Below are 18,477 nucleotides of genomic sequence, written 5' to 3'. Positions count from 1 at the left end.
ATCTGGGCAACAGTTTCAGTCAGCGCTCAGTAGGAGAAGAAGAAACTTCCCACCCTCCCTCCCTTGTCGCGGTCCTTGGCATCTGTCCCTTTATGCTAAATGAAAGGGGACAGCTTTTTTTGGTTAAAATGGTTATAGCTCGAGCTGTAATGGCTGAATTATATATGGATTTAAGATGTGTGCACATTATATAATACATTTTAGTTTGGTGTGAAAATATTTGGTGATAAGACAAGATTGTAATGTGTGTTATGATATTGGATTAAAGATCAAATAATTTATTGACAATAATAAAGGGCCACAGCCAATTTCAATCCATTAAAAGTATGTTGGGTATTATATGTGTTAATTAAGTACTGTCTGGGAAGCCCCTGCATGGACAACTGATTTCTATTCAAAATGATCCAATCTGTCAAAAAAAGATGGGGGTTGCCCTAAAATGCAGTTGGGACTGGTGAAACTCATTGGAAAAGCACCTACCACATGAGTATAATCAGTGCCAGAACAAAGTTATCTAGCTCCCAGGGCGAAGATGCCAAACTGCGCCCTCCTCCCCAAGGTATATGAGCATTATGTGTCAAAAAGATCAAGCACTACTCTGCACGTTGGTCCTCTAACCAAAAATTCCCTTTGCCATCCAAAATCTTTGACCACCTCCCCAAATCCTTTCTCTCCCCAAATCTCTTCTACTAGCACAAATACCCCCATCACCCATCCTGGTACAAATCCTCTACCCCTCAAAATTTCCCTCCGAGCACAATACTTCTCCGAGCACAAATCCCCCCCATGCCCCCTCCTAGCACAATCCCCTCTCAAATATCCCAATAAGCACAAATCCTCCTTCTTGGTGTAAATTCCCCACAAATCCCCTCAGCACAAATCCCCCAATCACCTCTACTAGCAAACCCCCCCCCCACCAAATCTCCCGCCTAACACACTCCCCCCCCCCCAAAAAAAATTGCCCTTCCTAGCACAAAGCCCTTCCTTCAATTTTCCCATGAGCATAAATCCTTCCTGCAACACAAATCCCCTCCACAAATTTCCCTTTATAGTACAGACCCCCCCAAATCCCCCTTCCCAACACAAATACCCCTTCAAAACATTGTTTCCATACTAGCACAAATCCTCCTCGTCCCTTCCAATCTCCCCTTCCAACACAAATCCCCCCAAATTAACCCTCCCAGCACAAATCCCCCCCAAATTACCCTTCCTAGCGCCCCATCACCTCCCTTGTGCAAATCCCCCCCTTCAACCCCCCCACTAACACATATTCACCCCCAAACCTCCCATTTAACACTAATCCTCCTATCCTTCTCCCCGCGTACCACACTCTCATCTCCAGTTTCTTACTTTGCACCCCTACCATATACACAATACAAGTCCACCTCTCCCTTAAAAATATCTCAGATACAGCGCAGCAGTGTTATGTCCTTCCCCCCAGGCTCTTCCTCATCTTGGCATACCGGGGTGGGGAAAGCCTAAGGCCGATGGACTTTTAACACTTTCTCCCAGTGGAGAGAGCTGCTTGGCTGCTGCAAGGTAATGGGAGAGCGACTCTGGGACACCCGCAGTCAGATTGGGACTCTACTCTTCACAGTCATAATCTGACAGTTCAGATACAGGAGGAGGAGCTGGAAGTGAAAAAGCCCCTCCTCCCAGCTGTCTTCTGTCCTCCAAATTTGGCCTGTGATTTGCCGCATTGAGCTGACAGGAGTATTAATGCTGCTGTCACTACTCCTGTCAGCTTGTAGCAGCAGGAACTCTCCATGTGGAGCCCTCTCCACCTCACATGATACCAGCACCCGGGGCAGTCACCCCTCCTGCCCCCCTTGTTCAAGGCCTCAGTACATTCCTCCCTATACCTCAAATAATAAATGTAAAAGAACATAAATAAAGGAAAAGATTATTTTTTAATCAGCTTAGTGATATTTTGTAGCTCGAAACCATGCTCAAAAGAAACATCCAAGCCCTGCTTATCAAAATGGCATTAAGTATGACATCCTTACAACGCAGTACTGACACAGTGCTGACACAGTGCTGACTTTAGCAGTGGTTCCAGATAAAATGTGTATGTTTGTTGATACTAGGGGCGGACTGACCATTCGGTCACTCGGTCACGGACCGAGGGCCCGGCCACTAGGGGGCCCCATCAGGGTTGTCAGCCATAATAAAAACCAGGGACAGTATGTAAAAAATCTATGTTTTTTTTACTTCTGTCCCTGAAATGTCCCTTACCGACATACTTTTAATGTAAAAATCCCGAGATTGTAGTTGCCCCGCCTCTCCACTGCCTCCTCAGCCAATGGGAAAACAGTGTACCCGCCCCATTCTTCAGCGCGGCTTATTCGAGATATGAGCAGGAGATGCCGACAGCTGGAGGAGAGAAGAAGAATGAGGGGGAGGGCACAGCCTGCAGCCTGATAGAAGGTAAGCAACTGATTATGAGTGGTTTACCATTGTCAGCAAGGGGGAGGGGGGAGGCTGTGTTTGCTCAAGCAGAGCTCTTCCTGTCTCTGAAGCAGTTAGATCGTTTGTCTGAGGAGAAGTGAACTGCTTCTGGAGGATGTGCTGAATGTCTCCCCCCCCCCCATCTGTGCTACACCTCCCTACTCATTACCTGCTTACCAGTACACAGGCACAGTCCCCTCACATGCATTCCTGTGTCTGTGAGCTGCTGGGGTACTACAAGTCCCAGCATGCCAGGAGATGGAGGCAGCAGTGTGTTCCATCAGACTTTTTATAGTGTGTGTATATACTGTGTGTATATATACTGTGCAGGCATGTGTCTGTGTCTATAGTGTGTGTGTGTATCTATATATACTGTGTGTGTGTATATATATATATATATATATATATGTATATATATATATATATATATATATATATAGTGTGTGTGTGTATATATATATATACTGTGCACTTGTGTGTGTATATACTGTGCAGGCATGTGTCTGTGTCTATACTGTGTGCGTGTGTGTGTATACTGTGCACTAGTGTGTGTGTGTGTCTGTAAGTATACTGTGTCTGTGTGTTACTGTGCATGCGTGTAGGTATACTGTGCATGCATGTGTTTGTGTATATACTGTGCATCTGTGTGCACTGTGCATGCGTGTGTGTATACTGTATGATCCATGTGTGCTCACTGCCGCTCAACAGAATTTGATCCAACAATCCTGTGCCCGTGAAAAATGCCCTTGTTGCCATTCGGAGCCATCTGATTGGTGCACTGTTGAGCTCAACCTCGGATCAGGCAGCAAGGCAGGTCTGGGTGCACACCTGTGCAGTGATAACATGGTGCACAGCTTTTATTCATATGCCCCACTGCCCGATCTGAGGCCAACCACTGCAGTTCACTATTCCGCTGACTCTATGACAGCACATGTGCAGTTCAGAGCCTGCAACATGTGGCTTTATTTTTTTTTTAAAGGCCTTGCCCACCAGCTGCCTACCTCACCAAGCACCAAGGTGTGTGTGTGTGTGTGTGTGTGTGTGTGTGTGTGTGTGTGTGTGTGTGTGTGTGTGTGTGTGTGTGTGTGTGTGTGTGTGTGTGTGTGGGGGGGGGGATATTCATGGAAGGTGGCACTCTGGGGGCTCTGCCGTAGGGCATGTCAAAAGTGTCCAATCTGTCTGCCATAATGTCGCAGTCCCACCGCCATTACTAGTAAAAGAAAAAAAATTATAATAAAAATACCATAAATCTATCCCCTATTTTGTAGACGCTATAACTTTTGCGCAAACCAATCAATATACGTTTATCGTGATTTTTATTTTTTAACAAAAATATGTAGAAGAATACATATTGGCCTAAACTCTGGAAAAAAATGTGTTTATATCTATCCATCTCTCTATCTATCTTACTTTTTTTTTATAGTATAAAGTAAAAAATATTGCTTTTTAAAAAAAAGTGTCTGCCTTTTTTCGTTTATAGCGCAAAAACTAAAAATCCCACAAAAGAAAGCTCTATTTGTGGGAACTAAAGGACATCACTTTTGTTAGGGGAAATACCTCGCACGACTGCGCAATTGTCAGCTAAAGCGACACAGTGCCGAATTGCAAAAAGTGCTCTGGTCAGGGAGGGGGTAAATACTTCCGGGGCTGAAGTGGTTAAGACTCTCCCATTGACCATGCCCATTGTTCGCCATGGTTCACTATGCATGCCACAGATCATCATCTCCCTGGTAGGGGTCCCAGTGCAGTATTTTGCCCAGGGGACCATGATGTTAAGGTGGCACTGCCCATGAGAGGCTCGTGGTGCCTTTACTGGGTCACCAGCTCTAGGTCTCCTGCCACCCTGCATGTCGCCGAGCTTGGTGCCCCTCCTCTAAAAAAAAAAAAAAATGGCTGCCACGTGGCGGCCATCTGTAAGCCTGGGGGCCCCATAATCTCTTATTGCCCGGGGGCCCCATAAGTTGTCAGTCCGCCCCTGGTTGATACTAAATAAAACGTTTGTGTCAGGGAAATGGCCGTAGGAGAACGGGCTATAGTGTCAGTTGTCAGGGAGCCATCAGCAGGAGAAGGGCTCTAGGACCCAGAATCTCTGGCAGGAAAAGGACTTTAGGACCCAGTATCTCTACCAGCAGGTCACATGGGCCTATATAAGGAAGTCTGCTGGTGTCTGCAGTTGCTGGTTTGTCAGTCTTCCTGTGTTCCTGAACCTCTGTGAAAGTTCTATTTGGATTCCTGTTGTGACCCGGCTTGTTCCTGACCTGTCTGATCTGCTCTTCTGGTTTTGACCCCCTGGCTTGCTTTACCGACTTGCTGTCTTCTCCCATACCTGATCCCGGCTAGTATCACGGACTTCGCTACAGTTATCTGTTCCTGCCTGCTTCCTGATACCAGACTTTTGATTCGTCCCCGTTTCTGCAACCTGCCTCATCCTCCTGCTGGATCTACTGTGTTTGACCCCTGGCCTGGCTTCCACTACTGCTCCTTACGCACACCTTGCCAAGTATTACCGAGGATTCTCATAGACTTTAACTCTGCTGTGCTTCCTGCATTACCTGGTGTCCTTCTGGTGCCCACCAGCTCTTATTTCCGGAATCCATCTGGCAACCTGTGCTTCTCTGGGCACTACACCCTCTGTACCCAACTTCAGGGGTGTACTGCACTCAGCCGCAAGGGGAGCCCTCTCGGCATTTCGGCCTCCAACCAGGTACGTGACAGTACAAACCAGCCATGACCGAGGCCGACGGAGGTGCTTCCCCGCTCAAAATGATGTGTCAGCAAGTCACCACCCTTACACAAGCTGTACAGAAGCTCCAGGACGGCTACTTCCAGTTGAAGGATCGGCTGCAGCATTTGCCTGTTGCTCCAGCCTTGGTGGACTCTAGTTCTTCCTCCTCTAATACGGTTCCAGTTTCCTTGCCTCCTCCTGAACCACGGATACCTACACCCGAACGATTCTCCGGTGACCGGAAAAAGTTCAGGGCCTTCAAGAATGCCTGCGTACTGTACCTGGCCCTCCAACCTAGAACTTTTGCTTCGGAGTTTGTGAAAGTAGGATTTGTCATTTCTTTATTATCTGAGGGACCCCAAGCCTGGGCTCATAACCTGCTGGAACAAAAAAATTCTGCTTTGAATACTATGGACACTTTCTTTGAGGCCATGACTCTGTTGTACGATGACCCCCAGCGTGCGGCCTCCGCTGAATCTGCCTTAGTTGCTCTACGGCAAGGAAAACGTCCAGTGGAAGATTATACCGTGGATTTCTGCAGATGGTCCACTGACACTAACTGGAATGAGGCAGCACTCAGGTTCCAGTACCGCCAAGGACTGTCTGAGATCATTAAGGATGAACTGGCTCGAGTTGCTATTCCTGACTCTCTTGATGGACTTATTCGCCTAGCCATTCAGCTTGACAGGCGCCTGCGGGAGCGGCGGTCTGAACGTGCTCAATCCTTTCAGCCTACACAGATGCTACCCAAGTTTTCTCCTGCTGTAGCACCCACAGCTGTTGGCCCTGCAACTTCTGAAAGGGAACCAAAGCAAGTTGGCCTGGCCCGTTCCTCCCTTACTCTTGAGGAGAGACAACACCGCCAGCAGGCCAATCTCTGCCTGTACTGCGGAGGGGCCAGACATTTTTTGCGCAGCTGCCCCATAAGACCCAGTAAGGTCTACCCACCAACTTCCACATATCTCCAAGTCTCTGGATCCTGCCATTCTTACCTTGTTCTTCCCATCTCCTTACAAGTGGCAGAAAGGGAGATTAGGCTACAAGCAATCATTGATTCTGTGGCATGTAGCTGTTTTATGGCCTTATCTCTGGCTAAGAAACTTGGTGTGCCTCTCTATAAAAAAAAGCAAAGACTTGAGGTTCTGTTGGCTGATGGTTCCCTGCCCAGTTCTGGAGTTGTCACCCAGGAAACCATGCCCATCTTCACTACCACAGATACCGGCCATCAAGAATTTGTCCGATTTGATGTCCTATGTTCCCCCATGTTTCCCATCATCTTGGGAATTCCATGGCTGCAGGCACATAACCCACAGATCAATTGGACCAAGAAGGAAATTTCTCTTTCTTCAGGATATTGCCTGCAGCATTGCTTTACTCCCAGCTCAAGTAAGCCTGTTAGCTGTCTGGCGGTGCAACCTGCTCTCAGTAATCTCCAGTATGTTCCTCCAGCTTATCATGAGTTTATAGACATTTTCGACAAGAAAAAGGCCGATGTCCTCCCACCTCACCAGCCTTATGACTGTCCAATTGAACTCCTCCCGGGGGCCGAGATCCCATTTGGACGAATCTTTCCCCTATCTGAAAACGAGCTGGAGACTCTACGAGTATATATTCACGAGAACCTAGAAAAGGGGTTTATCCGACCCTCTTCTTCTCCTGCTGGGGCAGGTATATTCTTTGTGGAGAAGAAGGATGGTACATTGCGGCCGTGTGTAGATTACAGAGAAATCAATAAAATCACTGTAAAGAACAGATACCCACTCCCTCTCATTCCTGAACTCTTTCAAAGGTTCCGAACCGCCCGGATTTTCACTAAATTGGATTTGAGGGGTGCTTATAACCTTGTCCGCATACGCCAGGGTGATGAGTGGAAAACAGCATTTCGGACACGGTTCGGCCACTTTGAATATCTTGTGATGCCGTTCGGGTTATGCAACGCCCCAGCCACGTTCCAGCATCTAGTGAACGACATTTTTCGGGAATTCCTGGATTACTTTGTAATCGTATACCTCGATGATATCCTAATTTTTTCTGCCTCTTTGGAGCTTCATCGAATCCACGTAAAAAAGGTGCTCTCAACCTTGAGAAAACATGGACTATATGTTAAGGCAGACAAATGTGATTTTGAAAAAACATCTATTCAATTCCTGGGTCTCATTATCACCACAGAAGGAATTTCAATGGACCCAAAGAAAGTGAAAGCAATACTAGACTGGCCAGCTCCTTCAGACAAGAAAGGTGTTCAGCGCTTCGTGGGGTTCTCTAACTTCTACAGGAGGTTTGTGAAGGATTTCTCCACCACCATAGCACCCATCACTCAGCTGACCCACCAGAAGGTCCGGTTCCAGTGGTCTCCAGAAGCCCAGACAGCCTTTGACAAATTAAAGAATCTGTTCACTTCCGCCCCAATCCTACGGCACCCAGATCCGACCCTGCCTTACGTATTGGAAGTGGACGCCTCTGAAGTAGCTACAGGGGCAATCCTGTCCCAACGGCAGGGACCTAAGGCTCTTCTTCACCCCGTAGCCTTTTTCTCTCGAAAGATGAGTCCACCAGAGAGAAATTATGACGTGGGAGATAGAGAACTTCTGGCCATTAAATCTGCCCTAGAAGAATGGAGGTACTTATTGGAGGGCGTCGCTCATCCCATTATGATTTTTACAGACCATAAGAACCTGGAGTACCTCAGGACAGCCAAGCGTTTAAGACCTCGGCAAGCCCGCTGGGCTCTGTTCTTCTCCAGGTTCAATTTCCATATTACATATAGGCCAGGTTCCAAGAATGGGAAGGCAGATGCACTCTCCCGAATGTTCCCGGACACCCCTGAAATGACAGAGCCAAGTACGATCCTATCTACCCAGAATTTTTTGCTTATCCAACCTGACTTAAAGACCTTAATCAAGCAAGCCTCAACCCAGTGCTCTGGATCAGAAGTGTCCTCACTGAGAAATGAAGATGGATTTTTGTGGCACCAGGATAAAGTTTTTGTTCCCCAGCCAGTCAGACTCCAGGTTCTAAAGATGTCACATGACCATAAACTTGCTGGGCATTTTGGGATACGAAGAACCACTGAACTTGTTCAACGCTCATTTTGGTGGGCCAGCCTAAGACAAGACTGCAGAAAGTATGTGAACTCTTGCACCATATGCCAGCGCAGCAAGGGTTGCAATGCCAAGCCATGGGGACTTTTGAGGCCATTACCCATTCCTGAACAACCTTGGAAAGAAATATCCATGGACTTTATAGTAGACCTGCCCCCCTCTGGGGGATGCACCACCATCATGGTGGTGGTAGACCGCCTTTCCAAAATGGCACACTTCCTTCCGATGAGTGGCACACCCTCCGCCTCAGACACAGCAAACATGTTCATTAAAGAGATTGTCAGATTACATGGATTACCCGATAGTATTGTCTCCGATAGAGGGGTACAGTTCACCTCCAGGTTCTGGAGGGATCTCTGCAAATCTCTATCAATAGAAGTGTGTCTTTCCTCAGCTTACCACCCTCAGAGCAATGGTCAAACAGAGAGGACTAACCAGACCTTAGAACAGTACCTTCGGTGTTTCTGTACTTGCTCGCAGGATGACTGGATCTCCCTTCTTCCCTGTGCTGAGTTTGCATACAATAATTCTTTGCATGCAGCAATCAATCAGTCCCCTTTCTGGGCAAACTATGGATTCCATCCCTCCTTCCTTCCAAATACTATACCTGAAACTTCTGCTCCCGCTGTCCAGGATCGATTAAGGTTCATTCAATCCAACTATAAGTTGCTACAGGAGGCCATGCGAAAAGCCCAAGAGGACTATAAAAAGTTCCATGATAAAAGAAGAAGAAGGAATCCTGTCTTTAAGATTGGGGACAAGGTATGGCTTTCTTCAGTAAACCTCAAGCTCTCATGTCCCTCCCGGAAGCTCGGACCCAAATTCATCGGTCCCTTTGAAATCAAAAGAGAGATAAACCCGGTGGCTTTTGAGCTGGCACTACCCAATACTTACAAGATCCATCCAGTGTTCCACATATCCCTGCTTAAACCAGCTGTACCCAGTCCCTTCCCTGGAAGAGAAGAGCCACCTCCACCTCCAGTCTTGGTAGAAGGGGAAACAGAATTTGAGGTCGAAGCCATTATGGATTGCCGGAGGAGGGGTAGGCAGGTTCAGTACCTAATCAAATGGAAGGGGTACCCTCCCGAAGACAATTCCTGGGAGCCTGAAAACAATGTGCATGCTCCTAGACTTGTGCGAGACTTTCATAGAAGACATCCCGAAGCATTGGCCCGTTGGGGCATCCGGAGGCTGCCCCTTGGGGGGGGGGGCACTGTCAGGGAAATGGCCGTAGGAGAACGGGCTATAGTGTCAGTTGTCAGGGAGCCATCAGCAGGAGAAGGGCTCTAGGACCCAGAATCTCTGGCAGGAGAAGGACTTTAGGACCCAGTATCTCTACCAGCAGGTCACATGGGCCTATATAAGGAAGTCTGCTGGTGTCTGCAGTTGCTGGTTTGTCAGTCTTCCTGTGTTCCTGAACCTCTGTGAAAGTTCTATTTGGATTCCTGTTGTGACCCGGCTTGTTCCTGACCTGTCTGATCTGCTCTTCTGGTTTTGACCCCCTGGCTTGCTTTACCGACTTGCTGTCTTCTCCTATACCTGATCCCGGCTAGTATCACGGACTTCGCTACAGTTATCTGTTCCTGCCTGCTTCCTGATACCAGACCTTTCATTCGTCCCCGTTTCTGCAACCTGCCTCATCCTCCTGCTGGATCTACTGTGTTTGACCCCTGGCCTGGCTTCCACTACTGCTCCTTACGCACACCTTGCCAAGTATTACCGAGGATTCTCATAGACTTTAACTCTGCTGTGCTTCCTGCATTACCTGGTGTCCTTCTGGTGCCCACCAGCTCTTATTTCCGGAATCCATCTGGCAACCTGTGCTTCTCTGGGCACTACACCCTCTGTACCCAACTTCAGGGGTGTACTGCACTCAGCCGCAAGGGGAGCCCTCTCGGCATTTCGGCCTCCAACCAGGTACGTGACAGTTTGTATAAAACCGTCTTAGATTTAGGTTACGTACAACTAGTGTTATAAACATATCATAGTGTTAATAATACATCTGCAAGCTAGTCCAACTTTCCACTTTCCCCTCTTTGGACAATTGTCTTGTGTCACTCTGTTATTTTTATCCACTGATTGGCCTTATTTCACACAAAAAAGGTCAAATATTATAGCCACACAAGGCACACTACTGGGGGCAGAAAGGCTGAAAGAGATAGCTAACCAATTGTGCATCAGTACACTAAGAACTTTGGAAGGGTAGGGCAAGATGTTGATGTTCACTTTAAAGGGCTGCCTAATGCACCAAAATGCAACAAAGGTTTGGCAGCACAGGGCACAGCATGTTAATGCTTTTAGGAGGTGCCATCTAGAATGAGTGGTACCACATTGCACCAATACACTTTACTGCGGTGCAATAGTTTGAGAAGACCCTTACTAATAGAAACTTTAAGGCTACATACCACCCTTAGCAGCCCTGCCACCCTAGTTCATGGTTTAGTTTGGATAAACAGGAATCAGGCCCTGGTAAAAAGAAATGCTTATATAATTATGTGCAATGTACAGTGGGCTGTAGTAACAAATCAGATTGGATTTGTCCTTTGCTTTGTCTCATTAAAGTGCATCTAAACCCCAAAACAGGCTTTCTTTTCTTAATTGTCACCTAGTGACCCTGCAAATAGTCCACAGACATTACAGAGTGTTGTCAAAAGGAGAGGGGAGGCTATTGGTCCCCCCTCTGCCCTGGACACGGGCCACGGGACCGTATACCTAATGCATTTTTGTGGACATCCCCCCCCGGTTCATTATGGGGGATTGGGCTGTCCCATAACAGGCCAAATACTCTACTTACATTTCACATCTCCACAGCTATCCTTGACATTGCCCCCCTTTGGCTCTCAACCTATCCTACTACCCATAAAAAAATGGGTTATCTTACACGAAACCCGCTACTATCACTTCTGTTGTTATATATGTATTTCTGTTCAACCAGTTTACTTGTACCAGTTATGTTTGCAAGACCCTGCAAGGTCAGAGATTTTATTTTTCAAAAGACTGTTGGACATGTCTTGTTATTTGTTCTCTTTTACAAAATAAAATACTGATTATACAAAAAAAGTAAAAGGGATTGTACACCGTGGTAAACTTGGCCCTATCCCAACTTTTCGAGACATATTGCTGCCATCAATTTTAAAATTACCTTATTTTTTATTCTTAAAATGGTACATTTTCTCAGTTTAAACATTTAATGTTTTCTATTTTCTATTGCGAATAGAATACATGTTTATGAATACAATCGCTGTCAAAACTTGTAGACTTCACCATCTCTAAAATATGCCACTTTTTAACTAATGAAAGCACCAAGCTACACATTCATTATTTTGTTATCTCTCGCCTTGACTAATGCAACTCCCTTCTCCATAGGCTATTCCCCTCTTCAGCCGATCATGAATGCTGCTTCCATATTCATCTACCTTACCAACCGCTCAGTGTCTACCACCCCTCTCTGCCAATCCCTCCACTGGCTTTCGAATGCCCAGCAAATTGAATTAAAAATACTAACAACAACATACAATGCCATTTAGAACTCTGCCCCAAGCTACATCACCAATCTTGTTTCCAAATATCACCCAGACCGTCCTCTTCACTCCTCTGAAGACCTCCTGCTCTCAAGCTCCCTTGTCTTCTCCTTCCATGCTTGTGTCCTGGATTTCTCTAGAGCCTCTCCCATTCTTTGGAACTCTCTACCTCAACTTTTAGGGTGGACTTGATGGACTTGTGTTTTTTCAACCTTGCCTACTATGTAACCTGTATGGCTATCTCCTACTCTAGCTGCCTTTAGGCAATCCCTGAAAACTCATCTCTTCAAGGAAGCCTAATATATCACATGTCCAACTAACTGACCTTTTATCACTTCCATCACTTTCATCACTTCAATCATAGATTGTAAGCTCTTATGAGCAGGGCCCTCTTAACCCATTTGTATTTAATTGTATTGCAACTGTACTGTCTCCCTTTAAATTGTAAAGCAATGTGCAAACTGATGGTGCTAAAAAAAAAACTGTATAATGATAGTAATAATAATAATTATGAGATTTGCAAATCATTGCATTCTGGTTTTATGTAGTTTTTATGCAACGTCCCAACGTCTTTGAAGTTTAATTGTACCGTATATACTTTATATATTTTAACACACACATTTTGTTTTGATGGAGGTTTTTTTTTCTATGTATTCTGCATGTTTTGGATTTGTCATATGACTTTTCACAGATTTTAGGTGATTCGCTGATGGTAAAAAAAAAAAAAAAAAATATTTAGATTTAGTTTTATTCTTGGAATGCAGCACATTTTTGTATTTATTAGAGTGAATCTTGTTGTGCTAGCTGCTTAGTTATCTGGAAGTTTCATCTAAATCACTGAGCATTGAGTTTTATTTTTGTATTTGCTCAGTGCAAAAATGCTGTTAGACTACATTTCTTTGAGGCATCGTGTGGATAAGTCAATTCTTAGGAAAAACAACTGACATTTAAAGAGCTTAGATGAAGTGTGGTTCACACCTCCAATGTTTTGCTGTCTTTGTAGCTGCACTGCCCAGCCACTGTATAATAGTTATTGCTCACAGTCTAATTTTTGTTGCAAGATAAACCCTTTCTAGTCTCTTTCTATATGCTGCCTATTCTAGTGCTCATGTATTGTCCCGCCGGTAGCTTTATTTTTTTTAAGAGTAAACTTACCTATAGCTTTTAAATCTGTTATGACTGCCACCATTCAACTCAGACATTTTTTATTCAGGTTGAAATAAAGCAGACAGGGGTGCTGCTGCCAAGCAATAATCTAAAAGTAAAAAAAATAAACTACACATCCAAAATATATGATGCTAAAACCACATAGAGCTTAAAGGCATTTCAAAAGGGGTAATTTAAATTGGTGTTTTTCTTATGTGGTCCTTGATTTTGCATAAAAAAATGAATTGCTTTGTTATTTTTCCCCTATGCCAGTGCCTAGGTCCCCATACCCCTTTTTGACAATAGCTTGCCTAGACTTTGAGGGGTTCAATGCAAAGTTTAGTTTGTACAGCCTCACGCAGGTTACAATGAACTCAGGCAGAATTGCTCATACCTATTAGTCTAGCTTTTGTTCACTCCAAGGCAATCCTGAAAGGTTTCCCACTTAATGAACACATGTGTTGCTGTTTTCTTATGTAAATGGCTTGGAGTAAGTGGGTACTCTAGCAACTACCAGCTGTCAATACAAGTCAAAGCATACATACAGCACATCTTAGAGGCTCAAAATAGCACCAAAAAATGCAGAAAGAGTCCATATCACAGCAGTGAATTACGTTTCAGGGCTACACAAGACCCCTTGCTTAGGCATGTGGTCAGTACAAGATGCAAAGCATTGTTAACATCCACTTACAATTTAGCCAGTCTTATGATGTATGAGTAACACTAATAATAAGACAGAGATATGAAGTGGACCTATACTTGGGTGTTACCATACCATGAACCTGTTCTTTGCCCAAATGTGAAGGACATGAGCAGAGCAGGTACAAGGGGTGGGCGAGAGGGCGAGTGCCCTGGGTGGAGTGTGAGAGGGGGCGGGTTGTTAGCAGGCATAAGAGTCACTAAATGGCGGGCCCTGTTTTCCATGTACGGCCCAAGCTGCTGCTCTTTCTGGCCCCCCCCCCCCCGCGCTATTTAATCATCACTTTTGTCCCCAGTTGCCTCCGCTATCAGCAGAGTAGAGAGGAGTGGACGGAGGGAGGCGGGACAATTCTGCACTGGGGACAGGACCAGCACTGCGTGGAGAGTGGTAGCTGCCTGTCACATTAATCTGGAGGTGATTGGCTGCTAGGAGGCGGTCCTAGCAGCCAATCACCAGTTTGCTAATATGAAAAGTCAGCCCGGCAGCTCCCATGCCCCGCCCAGTGATGCTGTACCTTCAGTTTAGGATTGTTCCGCGACTCCCATCTCCTGCTCTCCGCTCTGTGAAAGGTGGAAGGGAGGAGGAGGAAAATATATGGAACTGTGAAGGATGGGAAGTGGGGGAATGGGGGCAGGGCTGTGTGGAGGGGTCGTGGTAAAGGGGGCAATACTGTGTGGGGGGATATGTAAAGGGGCAATACTGCATGTGGGGTGATATGTAAAGGGGCAATACTGCGTGTGGGGTGATATGTAAAGGGGCAATACTGCGTGTGGGGTGATTTGTAAAGGGGCAAATACTGTGTGGGGTGATATGTAATGAGGCAATAAATACTGTGTGTGGTGATAGGTAAAGGGGCAATAAATACTGTGTGGGGTGATATGTAAAGGGGCAATACTGTGTGTGTAGTGATATGTAAAGGGGCAATACTGCGTGTAGTGATATGTAAAGGGGCAATCCTGTGTGTGGGGTGATATGTAAAGGGGCAAATACTGTGTGGGGTGATATATAAAGGGGGAAATTCTGTGTGGGGTGATATATAAAAGGGACAAAACTGTGTGTAGGGTGCTATGTGAAGGGGCAATATTGTTTGGTCTGATATGTAAAGGGGCAATGCTTTGTGGGGTGATTTGTAAAGGGGCAAATACTGTGTGGGGTGATATGTAATGAGGCAATAAATACTGTGTGGGGTGATAGGTAAAGGGGCAATAAATACTGTGTGGGGTGATATGTAAAGGGGCAATACTGTGTGTGTAGTGATATGTAAAGGGGCAATACTGCGTGTAGTGATATGTAAAGGGGCAATCCTGTGTGTGGGGTGATATGTAAAGGGGCAAATACTGTGTGGGGTGATATATAAAGGGGGAAATTCTGTGTGGGGTGATATATAAAAGGGACAAAACTGTGTGTAGGGTGCTATGTGAAGGGGCAATATTGTTTGGTCTGATATGTAAAGGGGCAATGCTTTGTGGGGTGATATGTGAAGGGGGCAATACTGTGTGGGGTGATATTTTAAGGGACAATACTGTGTGGGGGTGGGGTCATGTAAAGGGTGAAATACTGTGTATGGGGTGATACGTGAAGGGGGCAATTCTGTGCGGGGTGATATGTGAAGGGGGCAATTCTGTGCGGGGTGATATGTGAAGGAGACAATACTGTGCGGGGTGATGTGTGAGTGAACTCTATTTCAATCGCATTAAACCTACGGTAATTGAATTTGTATTGTTTTAAGTGTATTCTTGTTTTGAAATGACATTGTTTCTTTCTTAAAAATGGGAGGGAGTGGGGCGCAGTTTGCCATCTTCACCCTGGCCACCAAATGGCCTTGTCCCACCACCGGACATGAGACTGGGAATGGCAGGGCTTTATTGTGACTTTGACGGAAGTAAAGGTCCCATGTGCAGCCCATGCCTAGTAGGATCCAAGGAGCCAGAACCCAAGGATAACCCAAAGGTGGCTTTGCATGTCATCAGATTTGTTTACTAGAGCTAGAGCTGAACATTTGCTGTACAAGTGTTACCTAAAACGTAAAAAAAGATTGTACTTACTACTGTGAAGAAGGTTCTGTGCCGCATCATATGTCATTTCTAAAAGAAAAAAACAATTAATGATTACTACTTTATTAGGAAATGTGTAACCATCACCCATTAAAGCCTTTTTAGTTAAAAAAAAAGTATAAAATTATACTTTTTGGATTTTGCAATAAATCAAATAAATCACTTTCCACCCAGCTCCTCCATACATAGAAGCTATACTAGCTTCTATATATAAAACACAACTTTAAATTGAGAGGCAGACCTTTCAGTGAAACGCCCGTCCTGTAGTACCCTCTTCTATGAATGGATGAGGTGGGTCGAAAGGGTGGGCATAGTTGGGCATTTTTTGATTAGTGCCTGTTACAGCTCCCTCAATTCTATTAACTCCCGCTGCACCAGAAAATTACAGCAGCAGGGGAGAGGGATCGGAAGAGGAATATTTCACCAAAACCAGGAGACAACAGCAAAGGGAAAACAGCATACTGATGATAAGTAATGCACCTTGTGCTTCATTTTTTTAACTGCGCTTGAGGTTTAAAGACTAAGGCCGCGTACACACGCGGGGACTGTTCGCTCAACTTTGTTCGTCAAACAGTTTCAGCGGACAGTCCGCTCAAAATTAGCATGGACGGACTTGGCCACACACGACGAACGAACAGTCCGCTGAAACCGTGCGCGATGACGTGAACGGCACGTACGACGGGACTAGAAAACGACGTCCTATACACTGCAATGCAAACTTCGGCGTGTAAATCCTTTCTGAGCATGCGCGGAACTTAGTTTGACGAACAAGCCTACACATGAGCGGACTGTCCGCCGAAACACTGTTCAGCGGACAAAGTTGAGCGAACAGTCCGCCCGTGTGTACGCGGCCTAACTTTTATTTTTGTTATCTTTTTGGACACAGCATAGGTTAAGAACTTCTACCAGAATCTCTACCAGAATTGTAGAAAATCTCTCAATCGGGGACATAGACAAAAAGAAAAAAAACTCTTGTATTTGCAACTCTTTTCTGCTGGTAAACAGTTTAATGCTGCTCCAAGGTAAATGTGCCACCATTTACATCCACACCCCTCACATTCAGGTGCAGGCTCAGTTAGCTCCACTATAGCCATGTAGAATAGATGATCTGGAACTCTACACTTCAAAAATGTTAATTTTATTAAGGGCCATGTCATACCATAGAAACGCTTTTTTCTATGGTGAGTTTTTGATGTGTTCCAGTGCGTTTTTTTGCGTTGTTGATGCAGTCCAGTGCATTCCCCCCCCCCCTCTTTTTTTTTAACCTTAAATAAGGACATGTGCATTCCAGTGCATTTATGATGCATTTTATAGCATTCTAGTACAGTCCAACGCAGGAAAAAATGCAGCATGTTCTACTTTTTATTCTGGAACTGGAATGCACTGGAGCTGCAAGCACTGGTGGGAACTATGTCACTGAAAACCATATAACCTACTTTACATGCGTTTTTGGTGCAGAAAAAAAATGCACTGGACTACATGTGGTGTGAACTGGCCCTAAATACATGTGAAAACAACTTCCAACAGCTATACAGACACTGTGGGGACTGAAAAGGTCAGCACGTTTCATTCTCTCAGCACTTTATCATGACTTCCTGATGAGATAGCGTGAAACAGGCTGACCTTTTCAGTCCCCACAGTGTCTGTATAGCTGTTGGAAGCTTTCACATGTATTGAATAAAGGTGAAGATTTTTTGAGAGCAGCTGTCCAGATCATCTATTCTACACTTTTCTGCTGGTATGTTTGCATTAGAAAGTTGTGCCTAATTAATGAAAGCCCAGTAACGTGCTACAGATTCAGCTAGTTCTTGTGTGCACCACTTTCACAATGTGTCACTATAGCTACAAAAAAAAAAAAGGATCACCATTTCAGGCATAAGGAAGCTAGAAGTAATCAAGACCAAGTCTATGTTGGCATGAAGAGACTGCTTCCCTGAGCCAGCCAGACCAGACTGCTCGGAGTGGGACCACTGTGTGGTTACTATGGCCACCATGTGTGTGGTGGGGGGGGGGGGCTTTCTCACACACACAAGCTGAATTTGCCAAGCAGAGAAGAACCAATACCAATACCCCCCCACACACACACCGTAGTGGAAGAAATAAAGTAGAGTCTGAGGCGAGCCCCGCCATCCTAAAGCTTGGTTCAACCTATGTGTGTGGTTCAGCCTTCATTAGCATAGGCCCATTCATTTGAAATGCAGGAAAAAAGGTCCCTGCACCTTTTTCAAAACTGCAGTCGCAAGGAAATTGTATGGGGGTTATGCATTGTGCAATTCCCCGCACTCGCAAACAAACTGCATGTGCAGGAGTGCCATTAAGAATAAATGGCAGCCCCGCATATCTGTAAAAGAGCAGCACATTTTGGCTGCCATTCCCACACCCGCAACCACCCACACAAGTGTGAACCTAGAACACGATTGCAGCACTGCACCCCAGACCCACACAAATGCAAGAACTCCAGCAGGTTAGTGGCACTGAGATTGTGTGTTTGCCCCCCAGACTCGGCCTGCTGTTGCAATGAATTGAGCTGCTCACTGCAAAGTAGCAGAGCAGGTCATGTTATTTATTGGGAAGTCCCAGGAGAATTGTATGATCCTCCTGTGCTGTTTATGTGATTGGGGAGAGAGGCTTTCAGTGTGGTAAGCTTGCTTTGCTGGCCACCTAACCACTGCAGTACTGGCATGGCAGCTTGGAGGGGGTTTTCCTACTTTCTAGAAAACTGAAGCATCTTTTCAACAAATGCATGTACATGTTTCTGACAGATACATAAATCTGTTGCACG

At 45.5% G+C, this 18,477-nt stretch overlaps 1 protein-coding gene across 3 annotated transcripts in view; it reads right to left on the bottom strand.

Moving 5' to 3' along the window:
- Window positions 1-18,477, bottom strand: part of LOC143974793 (chymotrypsin-like elastase family member 2A) — a 65,331-nt gene that overhangs the window by 24,254 nt on the left and 22,600 nt on the right. For all 3 annotated transcript variants that reach the window (XM_077476530.1, XM_077476531.1, XM_077476532.1), the window contains exon 7: window positions 15,687-15,725. In XM_077476530.1, coding sequence (XP_077332656.1) covers window positions 15,687-15,725 — 39 coding nt within the window. The remainder of the gene's footprint in view (window positions 1-15,686; window positions 15,726-18,477) is intronic.

This window comes from Lithobates pipiens, unplaced genomic scaffold (genome assembly GCF_037356315.1).
Source record: "Lithobates pipiens isolate NorthernLeopardFrog02 unplaced genomic scaffold, aLitPip1_a1.2 Scaffold_13, whole genome shotgun sequence".
Taxonomy (NCBI): domain Eukaryota; kingdom Metazoa; phylum Chordata; class Amphibia; order Anura; family Ranidae; genus Lithobates; species Lithobates pipiens.
This window is presented reverse-complemented; position numbering and strand designations above follow the sequence as displayed.